The sequence below is a fragment of the Falco punctatus genome (assembly GCF_963210335.1).
Source record: "Falco punctatus genome assembly, chromosome: 9".
NCBI classification, from domain to species: domain Eukaryota; kingdom Metazoa; phylum Chordata; class Aves; order Falconiformes; family Falconidae; genus Falco; species Falco punctatus.
Window position 1 is genome coordinate 48,663,934 of NC_137589.1, and position 26,014 is coordinate 48,689,947.

At 45.1% G+C, this 26,014-nt stretch overlaps 1 protein-coding gene across 20 annotated transcripts in view; it reads right to left on the reverse strand.

The window, feature by feature from the left end:
• The window catches only part of ZNF618 (zinc finger protein 618), a 162,363-nt gene that overhangs the window by 35,573 nt on the left and 100,776 nt on the right, over positions 1-26,014 (reverse strand). For 8 of the 20 annotated variants that reach the window (XM_080402016.1, XM_080402012.1, XM_080402011.1 and 5 more), the window contains 5 exons: positions 14,993-15,076; positions 9,715-9,804; positions 8,287-8,322; positions 7,446-7,523; positions 6,327-6,416 (listed from right to left, as the gene is read on the reverse strand). In XM_080402016.1, coding sequence (XP_080258142.1) covers positions 6,327-6,416; positions 7,446-7,523; positions 8,287-8,322; positions 9,715-9,804; positions 14,993-15,076 — 378 coding nt within the window. The remainder of the gene's footprint in view (positions 1-6,326; positions 6,417-7,445; positions 7,524-8,286; positions 8,323-9,714; positions 9,805-14,992; positions 15,077-26,014) is intronic. The other 12 variants (XM_080402024.1, XM_080402020.1, XM_080402014.1 and 9 more) reach the window with 3 other exon arrangements.

A 26,014-nucleotide genomic window follows, 5' to 3' on the forward strand; every position in this document is an offset into this window, starting at 1 on the left:
TTCCCTGTCAGCAGTCAGCAGCACTGGAGAGGGAGGATGTGCACATTCAAAGCGGCTTGCAAAAAGATACTCAAAGTAAACAGGTTTTTGTTTCAACTGATCTGATACACAGATCCAAAATGACATTTATTGTTAACGTTAGTGAACTTCTGCAGGAGATTATGTACTAGGTTTCCTCATAGTTTAGGTCAAGATACTTCTCTGCTTGGTCTCTGGCCAGCTGAATAGGCAGGAGGCTTGCTTTCGCTTCCTATACTTCCTTTCAATCTCCATGGACAATCCTCCTCCAGTTGCTGCCAAACCGCCAGCGAAAACGTAGTCAGATACGACAGTTTCCTGCTTATGTGTCATCTAGTTTCCCACCAGGCATATTCCCACCAACTGCTGCTTTATTCCCTCTCCATACCAAGAGAAGTTGCAAGCAGCCAACCTGGTGTCAGAAACAAAGAGCATCATTGCAAATTCTCTGCAGTCCAGGCACTGCTCTCTTGAGAGCCAAATAAAAAAAGCCCCAGTGCTATGAAGGCCTCCAAAATTATTTCTTTTCTCTTCCAACTTAAACAAGTATGTCTTCACATTCAGACCGCAGAGCGAAGCCTGCTCCATCTGACACTAGGCAGAGACAGAGTTTGGGCCAGCAATGCAAGACAGACAAAAGAGTATTCTAACAGTATGAAGGATGCTAATAATTCATTGGAAAAAAAAAGTTTTAGTCTTTAGTTCATCAGATGACAAATCCCCTCTGAAGACTAAGCAGCACAGGTAGAGACATTAATGTAGCTCCTCTGTTCTGCTCTTAAAAAGTCACCTTCACTGTGCAACTCACTGCCTCAGGCTGATGAAAAGGCAAGGTATTTCCAAAGTTCAAGGTATTTCCAAAAGTGAAAATACTGAGTTGCTGAATGCTTACAAAAACCTCCTGCCTCAAAATCTGCAGCTAGACAGCAAGACTGAAGACAGCACTGTGAACAGATGATCCCATAATTGCTGCTATGAAGTTTTTTAAACTTTCTCCGAAAGCATCTGAGAGATGTCCCAGTTGAAGCTGACATAGTGAGGAAGGGAGGGCAGGAGAGGAGTAATGTGGAGAGTAACTCTCACTGAATGCCCCCTAGTCACTTGGTAAACTGTGTGCCCTGTGCTACAGCTGCACAGACTGGCACACAGTGTGCTAAAGACCACAGACAATACAGGTGATATGTGAAAGACGGGGGACTCTGCCTGGGCAGCAGGAAAAAGAACTTGCTCATCGCCGTGCTCAGTCATGATGGCTGCAGAGTTGCTCCCAGGGCAATGATGTAGCTAAAAAGTCCGAGGTACTCTTTGGGTATGCAATCAGGGCACTTTTAAAGGGGATCAGGAAGACTTGTTAGCTCTCAGTTCCCTCACTAGACCCAGTGCTGGTGCCTGCCCTTCATGAAGGTGGTTAACAGACTTGAGAATATTCAGATGAGAAGGCAAGAGAATAAACGAAGGACAAGAACAGCACACCTTACAATGGAAACACAAAGTCACTCCTTTAGCTTAACCAGGAGGTTAGTTACTACAAAGTGACCCGACAGCAGGCTATACAAAGGTCTAGAAAGGACAGAAATTTCATAACTCAGTCCTCCTTCATCTAGCAGACAAAATTATAAATAGGATCCAGTGTCTGAAAGCTACAGCTGGATATTTTTAGTCTTAATTTGGTGAGGGTAATAATTCATCAAAATAATTACCTTAAGAGGTTGCTGTATTTTCTGTCACTCTTAACAGCAAGATTAGATGTCTCTCTAAAACATATACATGAGCAATTAAATCAAGGCAATCCTGTAGCATGTGTCACTCCGGTCAGTCCAGAGATCACAGTGGTGCTTCCTGGCTTGCCTGTCTTTGGTAAGACCTTCAAGCCCTAGAAAGCTGTAGCACTAAGTAGAAAATGTGGCAGGTATTTCAACAGGTCTCCTTGAAAAAAACATAAACCCACACACTACCACAATGCATGACCACAACAGAACAGAAATCAGATTATCCCAGTAACTTCGCTTTTTCCAGCAAAAAATTCTGGCTATTGATTTGTGTACCACATTTTGTCAGAAAGATAATTTTTTTCAGAATTTTTTGTCAGGATGGGTAAGGAACCATTTGGATGGTTCAGATGGAATTATGCCATCACCTCTGGAGAAAAACCTATGTTTAGTGAGTATGATGGGAACAGATTCCTTAACAATGGCCTGAAATTCAATAAGCTCAGCAGAAACCTCTGCTATTGGGAACAGGAAAAACCCTGTGCTCAAACATATGAAATTCTTAATGTGCTTCTTTATACATACAAAGAAATACTGCCAGGGGAACCTGTTGCTAAGGCACTGTGGGATCAGAGAGTAGGAAAAACATCTGAACTCACAGATTTCACTCACTGAGATGGAGAAAGCAAAGACACACCATCCAACTGAAATCTGGATCTGTTTTTTTCTTGGTTAGGCTGGACCTGTGTGGAAACTAGATGGGCTACCAAAAAGGATCCCTCTCCCTAAAAGAAAAAGCCACGGTGGCAGCTGCCTTTAAGAAACACTGCATTTAAGCATTTTTGTTGAACAAATTGTATCCAGTGCCCTTCACAGTAAGAAGAGTAATTGAGCAGAGAGGCTTGATGAACTTCCTTGAGCATCTCAGGTGACAGGGTGGATGTAGGTCTGTCTGTCCCCTACGGAGCCAAGTATGACCATGGAGCTGGCAGGGCAGGGTCTTCAGCAGCTGGGACCCATCCTACAGCCCCTGAGAGAGGTGAGAGAAGTGAGCAAGGCAGGACCAGAGATGACAGCCAGGTTCAACCAAGAGTCCAGATCATCACGATTCAAGCTGAGAAGTTAATCCACAGGTCAGCAGCAGGATCAGCCCTGATGAAAACAACCAGGGCCAGACACATACCAGTTATCACGGAGATCCAGAGTGATGAGACATGGTTGACATCAAGTTGGGAAGTCAGTCTACAGGTTGGGGTACTGAGCAATGGGATCCATGGCATGGGCATGTCTACAACTGAGCTGGAGACCAACATCCAACAGTGTGGCTCAGGCAGGGACCGGTGGCCCAAAGCTGGGCTGAAATAGGGATCTGAATGTGGGCAGAGGCCCTGTGTGAGGCTGGACAGGCTGAGTAAGAACTACTAGTGCACTCAGGGCCCTGCCATCACTTTAGATTTTCATCCTGGAAGGAACAAACATGGTTAGCTGTGCCGATTTGAGTGCTCTCACCACACACCTCCATGACCAGCAAATCTGTTGCTTTATCTGCAGTTACCAGAAAAGGATGTGGTGAGGGCACAGTCCTGAACCTGTATTTACCAAGCTAAAACCCACTCCTGATGACTTTTCTAGCCAGTCCACATCCCAATCAGACTAGGTTTTCTCTGTGCTGTAAATACATGATCTATAAGCAATCACAATATGCCAGCCACCTGCAAATACGGTTACATCAGTTCCATCTTACAGAGCAGACAGAGCCTGGTGGAGGACAGAGAAAAATCTCTGAACCCTCCCTCTGCGCACCTCCATTCAGAAACAATTCTAAAATGGGGACAACGAATGTGCCTACAATCCACTTTTTTGGGAACTGCCTCTGACACCCTTCTGAAAGAGCGAATAGGCTGACAGAAACAGTATAAAAGTATGTATTTAAAAAGAGTAATAGCCCAGTTCTAAGCACATGAAAAAGCCCCTACTCCTCACCAACAAAAGGGAAAATTAAAAGGAGACATTTGGCATTAACAATTCCAGGGAACCCCACAGCAGAGCTCTTTTCCAGACAGCAGGTATCCAGCAGCGCTGACCAAAAATTATCCTGCAAGGTCCTATTGACCCTGCAGGGTATGAATCCTTGTTTTAGCCCATTTTCAATGATTTTTATCCATTATCAAAGAAAACCAGAAAGACAGGCTCCGGAAGGGAAGCTTGCACTCAAGCAGAGAGACCCAGAAAGTTTGAGCTGGTAATGTTGAAGTGTTTTCCTTACCCGGTCCCACTAAGGCTAGCTTCTCAGCATTTGCCTTATATGAAAAGATCAAGACCAGGGTAAAGACACAGTCTCAGCTTTACTTCTTCTGATTGCTAGGGCCCAAGACACAGTCTCAGCTTTACTTCTTCTGATTGCTAGGGCCCAAGAAAAGCTAGCTGTGCTTTTCAAAAGTCATGGGTTTACAGCTGCCTCACAGGACCTTGGTTTATAGAAAAAGCAGAGTCTGAGCAGTAGAAAGGTGGCAGGATGTACTGGCCAGCCTGCTTTGGGAGCTAATCAAGCCCTCTCCAGTAAAGCTCATCAGGGTTAATATTTTGTCACTGAAAATTATAAACCTTGCTGGTCATGGGAACTAGGAAAGGAAAAAAAAAAAGGTTAAAAAAAAAAAAGGAAAAAGAAAAGTTTATGGGGAGGGTGTTAAACCTTGTGAAAACACCATCCTGATCTGATCTTAAGTGTCCTCACAGTTAAAAGATATTTGCTGAAAAGACTGGAAACCCATCTGCACACCTCTGTGACTGCTGGCCTAGTCTGCAGCAAGGGCAGCTTCTTTGGTTTTCACAAAGGTTACTGCAGAAACCATGGTGCAAGGGGATGACTTCAACCCCAGCATTCAAATGAATGTGCCTCCTCCTCCAAAACTGGCTTCCAGTAGTCAAAACGCGGGCATCAGGACCCTGCAGCTGCACTCTGCACAGGGAAAAGGGCCGTGGGGACCATCTGTGTGGACCATTCCTATCTGCAGTCAGACCTGCAGGGCCCACTTCAAGCAAATACCTCTCAGAAAACCAGTTGTGTTTTTCTTTTATGCTGGAGAGCCTGGACTGGAACCAGCAGCTGCATCCTATTACTACAGACAGTTGGGAAGACGGAGAGATATCCATAGTGATAAAGCCCCTTGACATGGGAAGTACTGGGAAAATAAGAATCTGCTACTGTTGAGCAGAGACCCAGTGCACAGTCCTTACAGCACACTGCTCCTGAGCTATCTGTACAGGGGTGGACTAGAGACACCAAACCCTTGGTGTCTGAGGGCCCATTTATACTAGGAGATTGACCTACTGCTGATCACCACCAATGGCTTTTCTGAGGACCTAAAACTACCTCAATTAAGAGGTAGAGTTTGGGGATGCAGGGATGTTTAGGAATAACTGCTACATGTGCAATCATAAGCACCGCGTTAGTTTCTTCAGGCAGATGGGAGATAAAAAGACTAACTTTGTGATGATGGCAGCAGAGGTATTTTATGCCCTACACCTTCTACCACAATCTTGGTCCATCTCCGTGCCTCAGAGAACCTGCATGAAAGCTGTCAAGAGCCACCAAGCCTTGATCCACTTTAGAAGTCCTGGTCTGGTGGACTATGTTCCACATTTATTTTATGTATGTCTAAAACCAAAGCTGCCTTATTATAATAACTTTAAACCCTAAGCTGAAGCTGAACTTGGTGAGGAAGGCATGTGCACTCCCTCTGCTGGCTGCACATCACAGCTGAAGAAATCCACTACACCCATCCTCATCATCAGCCAAAACACTGGCAGTGCACAGACATGGGCGAAGGGCAACCGTGCTGGCTCACAGCATTAAAATTGCAATAAAGCCCAGGGCAATGCTATGAAAGAAGCATGAAGTTCAGGTGTAAAGAACTTCTCTGCATACTTTTAAAGCATCCAAAACCAGCATGTATCAGGAATTTCTTTCAACTGTTAGACTAAAATTTTGCACTGAATTACACTTAATTGCTCATTAAAACCTCCCCTTTGTCTGGGGAGTGCAGACCGTAGTGTCCCTCCAGAGTGCAGATCGTAGTGTCGTGTAGTATGCTGAGAACTGCCTTTTCCCGAGCTCCCTGAAATAAATATTTTATTGCCTGTGATTTAGTAGCAAGCTGCCAAGGTAATTTACATGATTTTGAAAACCAGCTTTAACTCACTGTCTGAAATAATTTCTCAGAAGCTCGTAAGAAAGATGCTTCTTCCCTAGCATGTATGTCCAGTTATTATTTAGGGGAGTCTAGAAATTTTGTGCATCACTTCAGTTAAACAACAAAATAAAATATCAAACCCCCAAGGAACATACATAGATTTGCATGACTTTAGTAAAAGTTCAGTGACATTACAGACCTAACAGCAACAGTGTCCCTCTGAGAGGAGATTCCAGCTCAGCTTTACAGTGCCCTGGTCAGCACATGATCTATGTCCTGCCAGCTGCAATCCCACAGGCCCAGTGGAAGGATCCACAAGAATTACACTCTCTCCTGCAACCCTCGTGTTTACTACCAACCACTGTAAGTCACAGTCTGTAATGAAACAGATCTCCAGGATACTCACTAATAGGTGCATGCAGCGCCACATGTTCTTGGTAGGGAGTGTAGTATTTGTACTGCTTGCCGCAGAATTCACAGGTGTAATTGCCAGTTTCTGTGAAGATGAAACAAACACAAAGATCAGAAAGGAGTGCAGAACCCTCTCACACAATCACCAAGCTCCTGACTTTTTTACATAGAAACTAGCCAGGAGACAAAAACTAGAGCATAACCCTCATGCACGTGGAACTTATCTGCCCTGTAATTCACACATCCTTTTCCACAACAAAGGAAACATTTAAAGCCAGTGTCCAGTGATGGACCGTGCATAAAAAGTCCAGTAGAACTGAAAAAGCTGCAGAAGACTATCCCAAAATTACAGCAAGTAAGCTTGCAAAACCAAGGGGAGAATCCATTTCTAAAGTCTGTATTACAGTTGACACAGTTTTGTCTTCTGTTTACAGACTGTGATGTGTGGACAACAGAAACGGTCAAACTAAGAAACAAACTGTCAAGTTTAAGAAAGAACTTTCATATTGGGATTGTAGATTTCTCTTGCAGGAGGAGGGTTTTTTCTGTGATAACTGCTAATTCCTGCTTTGGAGGTACTTGAAATAATGAGGAAGTGTAACCACACACTGACAACTCCTGCTCTTGTCAGTGCCAGGAAGTACAGAACTGACAGCAAGCTGCAAGCCAAAGGAAAATCCAGGGTTAATCAACTTTTTCCAAAATGGAGAATTCAGAGAAATGCTTCAGCAAAGTCTGGTCCTCTGCTTGTTTAACTCTCATTTGTTTGATGAACCCATCACAAAGGCAGTAGGAATGCGATCACCTGCCAACTCTGTCAATACACCTTAAGATCTTCTCTAATCGCTACCAGCTTGCTTTTCTCCTCAACCTTTTTCCTCTTTTCTTTGCAGAACTCTTGAGCAGAAAACACCACAAAGCTCCATTTCATAGGGCCAGGGCTGTTGGTGTTCAATGTTTGTTTGAACCTAAATACATCTTTCAGCACCCCTAAGGCCCCAACACCTCTGTGTAATGTAGTGCTTTCTGGTTTTCCTAGAGGTATTCTAGCTAATGCCAGATTGAAACCCTTGCGCCTTCTCTTTCACATGTGAAGCTGTATAATAACTCATACTTGGACCAATCTTCTGGAACGGTTCCGGCTCCTCCTCCTTCACTTCATCTGCTGCTATGACAGCCTGGTCATAGGGGTCTGCAAGAGAACAGAACCAGCAAGAGAGCTGACAACACCCTCAGGTTTTCCTTCTACAGCTGCATGGGCACCGAATGCTCCTGCATCTGTAATGACATTTCGATCTGTAACAAGATTTCAAGACAGGAATTATAAACCCAATGACCTCTCTGTCTGATTTGTCCCTCCTCCTCCCCCTCCTCAGGTACCCCAGGATCACCCTCACTTCCAGCCCAGTCACATGCCTTGTAGGTACGTAATGTTTAAAAAATACAGAGAAAGACTGAACAAACACACTGCAAAGCCTGATCCATATTTTCTGATTTTCTTCCAGTGCATCTCCTATCTAATGATGTTATACTGTCTGAAAGTGGGCATGATAATGCAGTCTGCAAGCAAGTCAGCTAACGAATATTGACCAGTGACTTTCTACCATCTAAGAGCACAGCTAGAAACAAATCAGAACCCAACCCATTTTATAAAATAATTTAATTTATGCCTTGAACAATTCACTAAATCACCAAAGACATGAAACACCTGCTTCTTTGATTTCCAGAAGCCTGATCAATTGTATGTACAACAAAAGCCTGGTAGCTACTAGGGCTGGGCATCAACCTAAAGGCTGTAGACACTGGGGGAGGGAGAGAGGATGCTCCCTCTCCCGCTGCAATCAGTGACAAAATTCCCTTGACTCTTACAAGTGTAGAATCAGACCTGCTGTGCCTGAACTACTGAATGCTTGAAAAGGTTTGTGAAATAAAGCACACGAAGGATCTCAGCTTACCTGCCCGGTTTTCTGGGGCCCCTTCCACACTAAAAACTAACACAGAATAGAAGAAGGAGGGGAAGAAACAAAACAGAAATTAAATCCTCTTAAATGGCCTTATATTCCTCCTGTATTTCACGCACCACTTCAGCATATTTCAGCCCCACAGAATAAACCAGGCTTTGTGCCCCAGTCCCTCCTCTTCCCAGTAGCATCCACACAGGAACTACTTGAGCATGCCCAGCCCTAATATGATTCTCAAGGCCTTTGTTCTGACACTGACACAGCCCCACGTGAAGTTCAGATGCACAGCTGCCTCACCCTTGTGTTTGCTACAACACAACCAGCCCTTTGGTGGAACTGAGACAAAGTGTCCTTGCAAAACACAAGTGGAAGCGGTTACCACAGCCCTCTTGTAACCCTAGGCAGAGCTCCCTGATCCATAGCTAAGAAGATACATTTCTGACAGAAGCAGACACATCCGCCTCACAGTGAGTTTGGTCCCAGTAATTTCATTTTGGCTCCCCATGGGAGAGAGTTTGCAGTGGTGCACTGCAAGAGAACACTGGCTGTTTGTAGAGCATATTCAGATGGTCACACGTTTCAGTTAAAACCAGAAATTTTTATGGACAGCACATATTGTGGAAAACCACTTGCTTCTCTAGAGATGGTTCAGCCACTTCTTCTTTCCAAGCAGCCTCTTTCAAAAACTCTGCCAGGGCTCCCTCCTTGGACAAGTGAGTAGCAGTACCGACAGGTTTTAGCATACACAGCGAGGACCTGGAGTATCTGTGGGCTCCGAGTCAAGGGGCTTTAGATGCTCAGTAAGCAGGGGGCAAGCCAAAGACATTATATTGTTGCTTCTGTTTCCCCCAATAGAGAAAAAAGAAACACTGCTTCTGGAGAAGGATGTCTGCTTCTGCCTGAGTGTCACCAGCCTAGGCCGCATCTACACTCACAGAGGAGAAATTGGCCTGTGAGGTTCACTGACAACTGCATCAATTCACTACCACAGTGATTACCAAGGACAAAATAACATTTCTCAACTCTGAAATGTGGTTTCTCACAGCAGAGCACGTTGGGAACAAACCTGGGCAGTCAGAAACCAAAAGGCAACTTACTCTTGCCCAGCAAGTAGCCAGGCCGAAAATTTACCTTGAGGCACTCAGTTCTAGCATATCCATCCTGACCATAAACCTGCAGACAGACAGGACTGCAAGGACCAGAGGTCCCACCAGAGGGTGTTACTCTGATGCACGCAAAAAGAATCAAGCAAAGTTCTTCCTGCAGCGCCTGTGGACTCTGCCTCCACTGACAAAGGCAAGCGAGCCATGCTGTACAACGCCCTGTACATCACGGGCCACACGGTCCTGCAGAGCCACGTTTTGCCTTCCCCAACGACTTCTCCTGCTAGTTTGGGTGTCTGAGTGCCAAAACAGTACTCACCATCCACGGCATGTAGATCTCTGTGCTCTTGGAAGCAGCTATAATATTTATATTTTTTCCCACAAATGTCACACGTGTACCTAAAATTGTCTGTAGGAAGAAGAAAACAGGCCACTTTAGAAACTTTGAGGTAAAAGGCAAACACTCCAGACAACGCTGCTCAATCAGACTCCCCCATGCAGAGACACTCATCCCACATGCTCTGTCAAATCTCTAAGGCACACAGACAGCCACTGCTTCATAATGTCCCCCCCGTGCCCCGTGCTATATGGCTTGGGGCGCACTCTGATCTGTTATTTCCTATTCAGGCAGCTCTGCTCTCCGGAAGATGTCACAGCAATGAAGATGCAGAGCAGCTTCAGCCCTGCTGAAATCTCCTTTGGAAGTTCAGGGCTATGGTAGGTAAGTACTGGTCAGAATGGGGACAAACTGGCAGAGCTAAATGCAGAGTCAACATACAAGCTGTCAGAAGTCAAAATCTTAATATGCCAACTACAACATGGACTGGATGTGCCTACAAGCTCATGGTTCTCACTGCGGCTGCTAACTGATTACTAACTGCATCCAAGATCCTGTATGGGCACATTACAACAAACAAAACCAAAGAGAACCAACAATCCAAAACACACAGGACAGGAAGGTGCTCAATGAACAGGAGGACTGTTTCATACACATTTGTACCCTAGACCCCCTCCCATCATCCCAGCAACAACAGACCCCCTTCAACACAGCCGTGTGGGGAAGACAGACAGATGCAAAAAAGCTCAAGATGCGTATAAATTAATTTTGGTCTGACTGGGGACAATGAATGTGTTTGGCTCAGCTATCACATCAGTGTAAGAGGAAAACTTCACTCGTCACCTTGGTGGGGTTTTTCCATCTTCTGATGTCTGACATACCCCTTGGGGTACAGACTGACATCCTTAGTCACCCCACTGCAACTTGCAGCGCTGCTGTACTTGTCAGCCGACCACAGTAGCCGATGGGTTGCATACTACTAGCCCACTGCAAACGAAGTAAACCACACCAGTTTGTGTAGCCACAAAGGGTCTTGAAACTGATGTGTTTTACTTCACAACAGAACCAAGCTAGGAGTGTACACACCAGCTACTGTGGCTCCACAAATGAGCTGCCACTCAATAAGCTCCCCTGTGGTAGCTCAGTTGTTTGTTTTCATGTATCCATACAATTAGCAAAGGTAAAGCCTTGTTTTTACCTCTTCCACACAGTGTTCAAACACACCAGAGTATGCATATTAAGTAAGCTGTTATTTTACTTCTTAATAATTTTATTTTTTAAATAAATATTTTAAGCTAGTATGCATTGGTACAGTCTAATCGCTCACTTGGGTTCACTACTGCAGTCCATCAGCACATGGGGTCTCAACACTAAATGAAGAATCACTTTCCGCCCTTTATTCTGTTTGGCAGAATGAAAGTAGAAGCTATGGTGATCTATAAGAGAAAAATGCCAAATATAAAAGATGTTAAACAGCTGGGCACTGGAAATTTATCCCTGCTACCAAAAAATATTTGTATCTTAATCAGAGCACAGTAATGCTAAGCTAGACCTAAAGGATTTTTAAAAGTCTAGGCTGAAAAAGTGAGACAGAGCTCAGGCATATATACAGAGATGAAAAGGATTCACTGCTTCAAACAGTGCACTGCTTAAGGAAGAGGAGGAGGAGAAGCAAAACAGGACTGCAAGAACATTCAAGTGATAAAAGTACTGGTAGGTCACATTTAGCTATGTCCCATTAGATAATCTTATGCAGTCTCCTGTGGTCAGACAACAGCGCTGAGGATCTCAACCTACCCTAGACTCTTTCCAACAACAAAGAGAATCTAATGATTGCTATGAAATATCTCTGTATCTGTTGCAAAAAAAATAAGTCAATTATTGGCAGAAAAAAATCATAACATGTCATCAGTAATCAGTCCCACATTGCTGGAGTCCCCAAGACAAGAAATCAACCTCCTTTTTGAAGTGTAATGAGCCATGCAGTAGATGAACTGAAGACTAATTCTTCAAAGGAGTACCAAATGCCAAGCACTTCCAATACCTCCATTTGGAGGAAGAAAACTATTATGGCCTTAGCTGGGAAGAAAAGTGCAAAATAAATAAGACTTGTTAGAACAGAATAAAACTAGATGCTAGAGGCACACCATTTCACAGACTCAATCAGCCACAGCTAGTTGTAGTCACTGTAACTTAGGAAAGATTGTGGGGATCTCACTGTCAACAGGAGACCTGAGTAGCACACGCTGGGTATAACCACTTCCTTCCCTAGGTGGTGGTGGGAAAATAAAAACATGCTAAGAAGTACAACAGCACACCCCAAGAGAATAGGGGTTTGCTTGTTTTGTTAGGGGACTGCTTTCCCTAAGGAAGAACGACCTCCAGAGATTACAGCAAAACAAGCCATTATGAGAAGTAAGAATTTGTTCCAGCCAGTATTGGTACTAATCTCTTCCTCGACTCTTTAAGTAACACCCAGCAAATGGTACTAGGTCTCAGAGACAAGGAGGTTTAGGTAGAATTCAGAAAGTTATCAGAAGACCGCCCATGTGCAGCTAAGCTTCACCCTCTGTGAACAGCGGTCACTCTTCCACGGCTGCACCCGAGTGCCAGACTTCTTCCTTCTTACCCAATAAAGCTGTCTTTGCTGACAGCCACCAAATACTTGCAGTGCTGTTCCCAGCAGTGAAAGCTTTCTTAGCAAGAAGTTCACTGAGCAAAATTAGCCTGTAGACTACTACTTTTCCTGTTTGGGGTTGTAACTACTATACCAACGTAGACTCCAGCTGGGGCACTGCACTCAATATACGTAACAGAGCTTTCGATGGGAAGAGCTACAAAAAGACTCCAAGTGCTCAGGTGTGCCTGCAAGCCCATACTGAAACCCCCCCACCTAAACCTCTGAAGAGATGGTACCAGACATAGCCAAAGAAACGCTACTTAAGCAAGTTTGCTCAGATTCAAGCTCTCTCCTGTCACCAGGTAGACATTGATGCAGTGCAGCTCCACCAAAAGCAAAATCATACCAACAGGCACTATCGGGACTTTAGGAAAAATACAGGTAAAGATACTAATTAGCCCGCCAGCACAGAGGTACAGTGCTGACCCTTTCTGGTGTTCAGGCAACAGTCCTGCAGAAGGCATCCTTGCTGCAAGCTGAGCAATCACCATATTACACTGCTGCAAACCTAGAGTTTCATAGTTAACAACCGAACTCCAGCAGCTATCATGCCTCCTTCATGCTCTTGAGTCTTTCCAAGGCAAGTAGTGATTCCAGAAAGGGGTCTAAGGAGTAATGGCTTTATATACTTTGTCAGCCCACATTTAACCTTGTGAAATACATGCACCAAAATACAGCATCACATCTTACTAGAAAAATAGGCAAGCAACAGCCTTGTTACAAGGCAGTTCCTCAGGTATAAAGGACGGATATACTGAGATATGTCAAACAGGCAGGTTTTTCAAGTACCCCAAGCAATAACTCCATGGGACATGAAAGCATTTTTGACCACTCTTCTCGCAAGTGCACCTCTAGTAAAAGACAGGGAACGTGCTGCTCTTTTCTGCCTGTCTCCAGGGGCTGCTGCCAGCTGGCTCCTGTCGTGCAGCCTGTGTTCAGCAATGACTCGTGGCTGCTTAAATACCCTGCCCTAGGGATGATCAGCCAGGTCATCTTTCTTCCCAGATGTTGTATTAAATATGTTGAGAATTTTTTTTTTTGTTGCTTCGTTTCAAATATTCAGCAGAGAATAAATTAGGTATTTCATTTTGGCAGGAAAGAGGGAGGGCAGAGAGCACATGCCCAACAGTGGCAGGCAGAAGAAGAGGCTTCTCTCCTTAGGGCACTTGGCCCAGGGCCTCGGTGGATTTTGCTCTAGGAACACAGGAAGGGAATGACAGCAATCAGAAATTTGTTGAAAGGTCAGAACTTCTGTATCACAAGCTAAAAATACAGATCACTTAACCCGCCCTCCTCAGTGCAGGAATCCAAGACCACAAAAACTGTGTGCAAACTCGTTTCCACTGGGCTCTAAGAGCTCTGCACAGCATCACAGAAACCCAAACTGGAAACAGTTACATACAACATCCAGATGACACCCCTGCAATGACGACAGCACATCCTGTTAAGGGTCCAGAATGATGGGGTCTCCACATAGCAGGCTGCAGGAGCTCCTTAAGGGCTTCTCCAAGGCGAAGACTAATTTTCACCTGACCCAGAATTCATACTGACCTTTCAAATGGAAGAAGCTACAAAAGCTACTTGATAGAAGAGGAGCTCTCACAGCAACAAGGCACTTTGCAGATACTCTTGAATCCTAAGTGATCCTACTCTTACAGAGTACTGCAGAAACAGCTGTCTAGTAGGGACAGCTTCCATACCTGGAAGGGCAAAACTGCTGAATGTAAATAGATTGCAACAGCCTGAATTATTCTAAAATACAGCAATGTTCCAGGTCCCAGTCAAGAAAAAAAGCAGCAAAATTAAAAAAGAAGAGAAGGCAGTCTGGACAGCGCTACTTGTCCTGCTCCATGGCAAGGGTGGCACCTTTACACCAGAAGGTTTGAAAATGGCAAAGGAAGCACCAAACTCCAGGAATCCCACATTCCTGGCTTACCTTGGGAAACAAGGTTTCTCAAACAGTTCATAAAGTCCAGCAGCATCTCTGAAAGGGGAGGGGGGCTGGATTTCTTACAGTTAAGCCCTCTGCAATACCTTTATCTGTCATTGTACTATTTGAGGTTGTGATGTTTCTCCCCCTAAACAGGCTTTCTGGGTGAGGCTTATGTGACAACATATCAGCATTGTCCTTGCAGCCACAGCCAGTGGATCACAGGAGAGTCCACGAGATGCTCTGATGCTCAGTTTCACATTCCTTAACTGTTTCCTGAGAATCTGCTGGCAGATGCTGGATTCGTTCGTTACAAGTCCTGCTGGTGATAAACACAGAGGGCCGGAGCTGGTGAATAGTTGGAAAAAGCATCGGCTTTCCTGGGATGTCTGCCTCACTGAAAGGAACCATGAGCAACTCAAATATTCTTCAGTAAGAGCCAAAGCCACCATGACTAAACCACCTGATGCAAAGAAACAGGAAAGGCTGGCATTTTCTGAGATCTGTGCTGCATGCTTGCCACTGGGAAAAACCTTCCCAGTTTGTGCCCTGAGCGCAGACTACCTGAGCAGCCTCCCCAGAAGAAGACCCGAAGTGCAGCTACTGCTTTTTACAACACAGCAGGGAGAAAAAACATCTGGAACCCTCACTTGTTTCTGTGGATTCCACCCAGGGCAGCACAAAGACAGCTCTGGAGAGAGGCTTCTTCTCCCTTTCCGCAGACAGAGGGGCACCTAGATGGAAAGGAACATATTTATGGCTTCCTAAGCTAGCAGGATATTCCCCGCGCAGGTTCACGGACAATTCCTTTGACCTAACCCTTTGGCATCTTTCAGCGCTTCCTTCTAGATTCTGGACTGACAGTGGGGAGAGGCAGAATGCAAGTTTGCAGACACAGAGCTCAGTGCCTGTAGACCTTCATCTACTCCTCACTCAAACTGTGTTCTTGCACAGAAGTTAGGAGCTTTACAACTGCATTTTACAGCCAAGTATAAAGTTGCCAGTAAAATCAGTTGCAATCTACTTCAGAGCTCAACTTCAAGGTGCCTAATGGCAAAATTCCTTGAAAAGGGAGCAGGACTGAGCCCAAAGTCAGCAGCAACCCCTTAAGAGGATTAAAGTATCCAGAGTTACATTAGCAAGGATTAAATAATAATAAAATCCAGAAATTTGGAAAGGACAGAAACCCTCACACACAAAGGCACAAGCCAGCTCCTAAGTGGGGGTTAGGAAAAAACTTTCCCTGTGGGCAAACTATTCCAAGATCACTCATTTCATGATCATTTACTTCCTTCCCACAAACATCTGGCCTTTGTCAGGAACACAGGAGACATCTAGGAACACACTGGCTTAACCTAGCACGGTGCTTCCCATGCTCCGCAAAGGGGGGTCCCTCAGGCTGCAAACTACCAAGCCAAGAAAAAGGTAATCCAAAACCCTCACGCAGAAGGGCCAGATCCCTTGAAATTCCCCCAAAATGGTGCAAGATGTTAGCTCACCTTCAAGCTGCCAAGGGGCTAAATGACAGGTGAGAGGGCATGGAGCCACAGGCTTGTGTCTGGTTTCTTGCTGAAGCATTTCAAAGCTTAGTTCCAGCTCCTGAGAAGAGCTGTTACAGATGCATTCAGTAGCTACAGGACTGACTTCACCTTACTGCATTTTTTTAAGCTGCTTTCAAGTAGGCAGCCAGTGAATTCTATGAATTCTGTGATACTTCATCCAAACCACGTGTCAGCTGAATGTATCAGCACAATGGAGATAGAAATGCAGACCATCCAGGGCTGTATGTAATCCCTCCAGGTTCAGAAACCTGATGCCAGACTAGCAGGAACTTCCATACAGAGGGGAATATCCTGAACTAATTTCTGAAAGACAGCCCCCTTGTTCGTAATAGACCGATGGTCTCATACTGTAAGGTTTTTTAAAAACATTTTCAGGAAAAGGTGTTTTGGGTACTACTCACTGGATATTGAGAGAGAAAAGACTTCCCAGGCGTTCTCAGGATGTTACACATGAATGGATTTCCTTCTCCCACAGTTAAAAGTATGTCAAAGTTGAATCCAGACAGACAGCAAGTATCAGCAATTCAAAGCAAAAATATTATAGCGTTTTACAATGACCCCCAAAATCAGTATTATGAACCAGTCTATTCAGACTCCATGAGAGAATTCAGACACACCAGACAATACAATTAACAACAGAAGATCTAGTTTCATACTTCTTCATTCTGGTGTCACTACAGGGCAGTGTTGGATTTTTTTTTTATTCAAATTGTAACTAAGTGTAAGATAGAGAATGTTGAGAAGAGTGTGTTAGGGTGCTACTACCAGCAATTTGCCAATGAACAGTCTTAACACTGCATAATGAAAAAAGCCCAGGTGTACTTGTACATACCTAACTTGCTGATGCAGGAAGATTTATCTATAGAATCAATAAGAATGCTGAATCTCCACCTTAAGTAAAAAATTCAATTCAGCCCACACTGTGGAGTTATGCACAACACACAATAAAGGCCGTTTTATTTTAACCTCCTTTTGGAATCAAAACGGTTTGGCTGGGAACAGACTACTTATCTACTTTACAACTGTTTAGATTAAATGATGTAGCACTAAGAGGTTCATAAAGGAAAAGCAAACCTCATCTTGACTTTTTCCTACTCATTTGTCCATGACTAGAAATTTTGTTCTTACTGTGATTTCCAGATGGGAATCCACATGGAGTATCACTGCCTCATTTCCAAAGTTGAAAGGAAAAGTGATAGTTCAATGGCTGAGCAGCACTGAAGAAGAGATCCTAGCTCCATAAAACATTGTAAAGAACAAATCAAATTAAAATAAGCTAGGAAGAATGCAGAACCCTTCTCTCTACAGTCACCCAAGATAATCAAGAACTCCAACCTTTTCGCTTAGGTTGAAAGGAAGAGGTCTTAAGAAGGTAATCCTTGCATTGCTCTGCCTTTCCCGGTTATGAATATCCTTAGAAGTGAAAATACTGAGAACTTAAATACTTAAAATGTTTTAGGTTTTTGCGTGCTGTTGAGGTTCAACATTGTTGAAATGCCAACAAGCAGCTCAACAGACAACGGTTTGGGCTGAAAGAAGAATTTGGAATAGTTAATGGCATTGCTGTTTGTACACCTTTTCTGTTGATGAATTTCAAACCATGTTGCAAGATGGAAAGTGTACCCCTTCTTAATGAATGTCGGAGGGATGTATTTCTATCTTCAGTAAAGCTCTCCTGGCATTTTCACAACAAACTGACAGATGATCAGAATAGTCTGGGGTTACTAACATTCTTATCCTTTTTTTATTAGAATAAATGTATTTCTCCATCAATTTTGCTGCCTAGGAACTCTGTAAGAGATTTGTTGTGAAGTATTAACATCCAGATTTCTGTAAATAGGGTCTATTTGGTCAGTATCTGGGAAAGGGGCAGAAATTTAATTTTTATGAGTGTATCAGCCATTTTCTGTACAAGGTCATGTGAAGATCATAGATTTCTAGACAACCTGAAAGCCTACTTTTCTAAAACCTTAGATTAAAACTACATACAGAGAAATTGGGTCTCTTCAGAGCTACGAACTGCAGGACTTGCACAAACATCAAAAACTCCAGCATGACTGCATGTGTGTCATGCTCCTGAGTTCATCTTATGTGGTTATAAGGCAAGATACCCAATAGGATACCCAAAGTGAGAACATCCAAAAAGAATCCTTAGTATGACAGTTATGTCAGAAGAGCAACTTCAAATTTACCCTGTTAAGAAACAGATACAATTGCTACTTGTTTCATCCATCCTCAAAAAAGATGCTGGGTACTGTAATGTGAAGGCACTGGTTCAGAACTATCAGACAGCAGCAGAGAAAGGCAAAGGGAAATGAGCCTCCCATGTTACAGAAAACCTGAGAAACTGCAGTGATAAACTCTCTCGCATTCCAGTCCTGCAATATACTCAGAAAAGGAGGACGTAGGAGCAAGACAGGAGTAACCTGTGCTAAGGTGCAATGGACAGCACTGCACCTTGCTGAAAAACTCTCGTTTCAGGAAAGAATGAATGATCCCAGCCCCAGAGCTGCGAAGAAATACGTTTTTGTGAAAGGCAACAACTACAGGACTGAACGAACACGTCTCGGGCTTTAAGGTCAAAATTTCTTCACACTGTAGATCCCAGAACTGAATTCCTTATTATTTTCTTAATGTCTTCTTCCTGCACTGAAATTTATCATTCTTGGTCTCAGCCCACTGGTCATTTAAATTTGAAGATGAACATATTCATCTCCTTGTTAGGCAAATGGGAATCTAAAGAGACTTTACCTACTTAAAATGCAAGCACATTAGAAAAATAAAATCCATTTTTATAGCTCTCCCCAAGGAGCAGGAGAATTATTAAATAAGAACATTGGAAAAATTAATCACGAAGTTGTAAATGACTAACTGTTCACTTTGGCATGTGTACGTGGGTGTGCACACGTACATGCATCATTTACATGAGGCTTTTAATTGTGCAAGGCATTAGTAAGTTTTACCAAGCACAACAGTGGAACTTTCCATTTTTTGCTCTGGTACCCCCCAAGAAGTAAAAGGAAATCAAAAGCTAAAATTTACTTTCAGGAAACATTAAGGTTGCAAATTTGAATATTTAAAGTTAATCAAGAAATGGAGATGCTAACGGTTCTTCCTTAACCTTAAATTAACACCAGCAAACCACTTACATATCTTCCCATCACTAGTCAGAACATTAAAATCACCATATCCTGTATGCGTAAGGTCTGGGCAAGAAAACCTTAATTTTGAACATATTAATTTCATGGTTTAAATTCACAACCCTCAAAATGTTTTTGCACATGCAAGACATTAGCACTATGCCTCCACAGTCAACATTTGCAAGGCATATTCCAGCCCACATCCTTGCTTCTAACCTTTCACTGCTTTTTCAAATAAATTCCCTCTTAGGCTGAACTTTCTCATGCTTAGTCAGAGCCCAAAGGGAAATATGTTTTTAAAAGATCAGGCCAATCATTTTTTATTTATGGGATTGTGAAATATTTACTATGTATTCCATTTTGGAAAAAAAAACACTGCAATTTTATTTTTTTCTCCTTAGAACTAAATAATGTCACACAGTGGACACACATTCCTCATGGATGCTGTCCTGTACACAGGTGATGGGCTTGAATGCACGTGGCTAAGAAACTGGAAAAAAAGTAATTCTGTTTGCAGCCTATAACATCCTCAGACCCAGATGAAAGTTAGTGCCCCCCCTACCACCAAATGTCCTGTCTTAGCCCAGCATGCACATGTAATCTAGCAAACAATAAGCAAGTATGATACTACTATGGATGAGGAAGGAGAAAATAAAGGCTCACAGATGACAGCACAGTTACATTTAATTTTTAAAAAATGCGCCTCTGATGAGAATTTCAAACAGGTACCAGAAGTCAGGGTGTAATCACAAACTAAAACATATCTTGCATTGACACATAAATGCTTTGCTACATTTAGGTACTTAGTAAGACAGACTGAAGATCTGGCAAAGAGAAATGTCTCAGACATCGTAAGGTCCCCACTAAAAAACTATGCCCCAATGTGAAAGCTTCATCATGAGAGAGCTGAACAGGTTGGCAATGTCACAGAATCACAGAAATGTCAGGGCTGGAAGGGACCTCTGGAGGCCACCTAGTCCAACCCCCTGCTGAAGCAGGTTCTCCTCGAGCAGGCTGCACAGAGTCACATCCAGGTGGGGTCTGAATGTCCCCAGAGAAGGAGACCCCCCAGCCTCTGGGCAGCCTGTGCCAGTGCTCGGTCACCCTCAATATAAAGAACTTTTTCCTCAGATGGAAATCCCTGTGTTGCAGTTTGTGCCTGTTGCCCCCTGTCCTGTCGCTGGGCACTGCTGAAAAGAGCCTGGTCCCGTCCTCTGGACACTTGCCCTTAAGATGCTTGTAGACATGGGTAAGATCCCTCTCAGCCTTCCCTCCCCCAGGCTAAACGGGCCAGCGCTCTCAGCCCTTCCTCGTCAGGGAGATGCTCCAGTCCCCTCATCATCCTCACAGCCTCCGCTGGATCCCCCAGTGGTTCCCTGTCTCTCTTGACCTGGGGAGCCCAGAACCGGACCCAGCACTCCAGATGCAGCCCCAGCAGGGCTGAGCAGAGGGGGAGATCACCTCCCTCCACCTGCTGGCCGCGCTCCTCCTCATGCACCAGGCTCCCACTGGCCTTCTCGGCCACGAGGGCACACTGCTGGCCCACGGGCAACGTGCTGCACCGGCGCTGCCGGGTCCTTCCCCGCAGAGCTGCCCCCCAGCAGACCAGCCCCCGGCTGTGCTGGTGTGTGGGGCTGCCCCTCCCCAGGGGCAGGACCCTGCACTTGCCTTCGCTGAACCGCATTAGGGTCCCTCCGCCGACCCCCCAGCCTGTCCGGGTCTGGCTGAACGGCAGCGCAGCCTCGGGGGGACCAGCCGCTCCTCCCAGTTCTGTTTCATCAGCGAACTTGCCGAGGGCGCGCGCTGTCCCTTCACCCAGGTCACTGATGAACGAGCCGAACAGGACAGGACCCAGCACTGACCGCTGGGAACCCCGCGAGCTGCAGGCCTCCAGCCAGGCTCTGCGCCGCCGCTCACAGCCCTCCGAGCTCTGCCCTTCAGCCAGCTCTCAGCCCGCCTCGCTGCCGCGCACCTAACCCACTGCCCGAGCTCACCCGTGAGGGCGTCATGGGAGAGAGCGCCAAAAGCCTCGCCAAGGTCAAGGTAGACAACATCCACGGGCAGCCAGCTCTGCTGTACCAGAGACATGTGCTTCCCCCCTAGGCTATGGCAAAGCCCAAGCCTGGAGTCAAGCTCTGAACCAGGGATGGTGATGACACTCAGCTAGTAACACAGAAGTTGGGACTGCAGCACTTCTTCTGAAGATCATTATGGTAACCCTTGTATTAGAAGAATATCTATCCTTAAAAGCAGATATTTTTAACTCTGTGACACTGCCTTCCTTGGTATTTGCTCCTGTGTGACAAAGCACAAGGAAAACATGCCAGCTGGTTTTTCCTTCCCTACACTGCAATGGTAGAACTGGTAGCCTCAGAGTTGAAACGCTTGTCAGCATTTTATAACTGTAATTTGCAGTATGATTTTTGTCTGTACTACAGCAATCTGTCACTCAAGAGGACAGCACAGTCCATCCATTTCTCAGTCTCTTCCTGAGGGCCAGCTTTGAGCCAGAGAGGATGCTAAAGCCTGGACTGTATCAAAAGAGCTCAAGAACTCTTTGTATCACCAGCTGCGCCCTGTCTTTCCTGGAAGACATATCTGTGTAGGATACCAGTATCATAGAACCACAGAATGGTTTGGGTTGGACGGGGCCTTAAAGATCATCTAGTTCCACCTCCCCTTCCATGGGCAGGGACACCTTCCACTACACCAGGTTAATCCAAGCTCCATCCAACCTGGCCCTGAACACTTCCAGGGATGGGGCATCCACAGCGTCTCTGGACAACCTGTGCCAGTGTCTCACCACCTTCATAGTAAAGAATTTCTTCCTTGTATCTAACCTAAATCCGACCTCTTTCAGTTTAAAGCCATTCCCCCTTGTCCTATCACTACAGGCCCTTGTAAGAAGTAGCTACGTAAACCTTCAATGACACAAACTTTGTACACCCAATGCAGTAACACAACTCACTTCAACAAGGGAAAGCAACATATAACACATTAAAAAGTTGATATAAACTGGGAAGGGTGATCAAGCCTGGCCATAGAGGGAAAGAAAGGACTTCAGTTTAATTGCAGCAAAGAGGAATTAAGATTGGCTACAGGCAGAACATCCCACCTGGGGCTAGCAGGGAAAGCACTAGGAAAGACCTCACGTCTGAGAGGCTGAGGAACAGTCTGCACAGTAAATTCCTGAAGGACACATTAGAAAAACAACGTTGAGGATGTTCTATCTATGAAGCAATTTAACTTTTTGGAGCCCACATGTACTCTTAAAATTCTTGCAAGCTCACAGCTATCAATGCCAGCCCAAATTTTTGTCAGGGATAATCACCAATTTAATCCAGTAATTTTTACCTTGCCCTTGTGCAAGGGGAAGGAGTTCTCTTGAGATGACTAGAAGGGGAAGTGCATTCAAACGTCAGTTCGAAGTCATGAACTCTAGTTTCAGGGGCAATCTGCAGCTACTCCTTATGAACAGACACTTGCTACCCTCACATACAGTCTGATGAATTCCAGTTAACTCAGGGCAGCACCCCGCAGCAGGCTGTGAGCCTCTCTCTTGCACAGTCCTTCCAACACTTCTCACAGCAGGGCCCCTAACTCAGGCAGCTCCTCCACGAAGACCCACTCCTGACCCCAGCACACGCCACATTTACCTGACCACAGGGGAGCAGTTTTTCTTCCCTCACTAAAGCACAGCTGAAAACCACCTCCTCTGTGGGAGACAAGAAGGAGGCTACAGGCTTGCCTTCTGCTGCCACTGTGCAGGGCAGGAGAGTCACTGTCCCTTGGCTCAATTCCACGGCTGCTCCTGCCACGGCTGTGCTCTGCCAGCAGCCGCTGACTCCTGCTCCACGGGGTGCTCCTGACTGGGGGGAGGCAGGGGGCTCCAGCCTGGGTAGGGCTATGACGCTGATGACCACAGCTTGGATGTAGCCCCACTCCCACCTGTACTGCTGCTGGCCTCAGCCTTGCCTCAGGCACAGCGGGGCTGCTGCTTGTCCTTGGTTCTGCCAGTTCCCATGTACCTTACTCCCCAATGTCCTGTCACAAAACCATTAAGGTCTCTGGAAATCCATTTTTTCCCAGTAAATACTGTCACTAGTCTGTCCCCTTCAAAGGACAACATGGAGAGACTTCTGCCTCCTTCCGGGAGAGATTCAGGTAGGGGACACTCTCTTTAGTACTAGAACTTCCCACCCACTCTGGAAAAACTTCACACTATGACAATCTGTGAAGAGCTGCTCATTGGAGTGTGTGTGGGTGACATAGCATTAATCGCACAATATCCAACGACCGCTTTTTGCCCCTCCTGCAACCTGATAACACAACAGGGTGGTCTGAAATACCTGGTAAATATCATCACCCGTGAGATGGTAATACTAAATTTCAAAAATTATTTGCAAACAGGAAAAACGGGTTGCGACACAACAGAAAGGCCAACAGACACAAAGGAAACCCAGGTTGCAATTAATTGGGATCAGTCTTGGGATTTTTTAGGATCTGGCCTAGGAGCTCTCAATCTTTGGGGCTGGCCACAGCAAGCATAAATGTATTATGAAAGCTGCCTCCCATTTATGATAGAATTTAAGGCATGAGTGAAGGACGCCGTCAGGTGCTGCTGGGCAAAGGATGGACTGGGCTTACAAACTGGATTTGTGTGCTGGGCTCCCAAATAGTGGAGTCCGCTGAAGAGTTGTGTAGGAGTAACCTGCTGGCAGCACGAGCACAGGGATCTGCTTTTGAGAAACAGCACAAAATCCAGCTTTGCCTCTTGAACAGAATTATGTATACCCAAAAGCACGAGATGGAGACAGAAAGAATGGGATCTACCAGAAAACAACCACTAGTAATCTTCCAACCTCCAGCAAATATCACTGAATTGCCATAGTAACAAACTGCAACACCACTAGGAATGAAAGCAAGCGGAGCATTTGAACTGGCTTGTTTTATGGAACTGTTTTTCCATGTTGTCTTCCTGCACATCGCAGAATAACTGGCTGGTGGCAGGCTAACAGTCTAACAGAGTAAACTTCATTCATTCATGGCTAGTACTACCTGTGAGCACTACCTGCCTTTAAACTACAACTTGTTTGCCGTGGTCCTCAAAAAACCTGCTACCAGGGCAAAAGAACAGAGCAAACCACACTCTCAGCAAGCTCCTCTGAACTCAGCCAACCTCACTGACACACTGTTCAAGGCTCCCAAAACATCTTCTTCCTAATTCTTCCCACTTTTAACAGAATTTTATTTAAAGATTCTAGAAATGGTAAGACTCTTCCCCACAATATTTATTAGCATGGCTCCATCAGGCTCTCGATTTGCCCCCTGAGAAGAGGAACACCTATTAAGTCTCAAATAGCTAACCAGACATATGTGACATTAACACCAGATATACTTTAAGAAACCCTCAGCTTTTAGCAGTTCTTCCCTTCCCATTTCTCTGTGCATTTGTTTTCTGCTGTCTTTCACAGGGCACAGAAATGCAATCCAACAGCATTACGTCTGTGCCCTGCAGACAGCGACTGGGCTGCAAGCCCAGAGACTTGCGCTTTTTTCCTTTGCCACTCGCCCGCCGGTTGCCTCTGGCAAGTCACTTTCTTTCTGTCCTGCTGCTTCCCTGCCTGCCTGCAGAATACCAAACTCCCCTGTAAAATGATCCGAGGCTCATCCAGGCAAAAGGCTTACAAGTGCTCTAAACTTGTAGCACTATTGACTGTATTAGTTAACATTTGGTATTTTGCAAACAGGTATTAGAAGGCCACTGGTATGCTGAAATTAGGCAAGTGCCATATTAACAGTTGCCAGAGCAACCTTAATTTTGTCCTAGGTTGGTCCAAAGAGGTAGAGACACTGTTAGAAAAAGCAGTAGTGAGCATGTAGACAAAAGCTTAGGTGCTTATGCACTCCCAGATCAATTAAGGTTTCATGGGCAACCATAAAACTCACAGTCTGACTTCGAGCTCTTCAAGTCAGTTACGGTTATTTTGGAGATGTTCTCGTACAGAAGATTCCCTTTCCCACAGAAAAGAATAATACTAAAATCCAACAGCCTGAATATTACAAGCCCTGATCTGTAGCAGAATTACAGACCTGGAAACCACAAAGGCTACCACGCTCTGGAGACCAGGGCTATGCTGCTGGAGCCTCATACCCTACCTCCCGGGGCTGAGCCCAGCAACAAGCTGTCAGCACCGAGACCATCCTGGGTTTTCGTCTTAACGCAACCATACCTCCGAAGTATAGGCACTTCCATGTGTAGTGCTGATCCGACACTGGTGCCAGCCTAGCTCTTACAACTGCTGTCCACAAACTGTGACATGTGCACTGAATGTAACCCACTGAACGCAACCTGCTTCGTGACCCAGCACAATACCTGTTCACATCAGAGGTGATGCTTCCCACAGCCGGGTCTCTGGCATGCTGTCCCTGCTGGTGCAGGGCTTGTGGGCCCCTGCTTGCCAGTGGTTTTATTTAGCTATCTGTCAGGCTGCCAAGAATTTCCTGTGGTATGTGAGCAGCAGGAGGGAGACTGTTTTGCAAAGTATTTAACTCCCCTAAACATGACTGGAATTTCCATGGAGAATGATGGCGCAGATCTAGCCCAAACACCTTCTTCCCGAGGACTTCCAAAAGTCTGGAGCAAACCACAGAGGCATACAAGCACCTCAGAAAAGACTGCCAGACTCTTCTATAGGAACAGTCAGTGACCTAGATGTCAAACTGGCCACCCCTGCCTAGGAAAAAATATCTAATAGAAAGTTTTTTTCAGAACCTCTCTCTCTCCCCCTTCCTCCTCCCTGCCAGTCAAAGTTGGTAGCAGTTAGACAAGCCTTTTTATTAACACATTAGCACTGTGGGTTGCATTGTTTTCTTCTCTCTACATGTGGGAATTCTGGTCTTGGACCCTGAGCCAAGGCTACGAAAGTAGCTCCCAAAGCCATGCAACTATGTCCCCATGAGTACATCC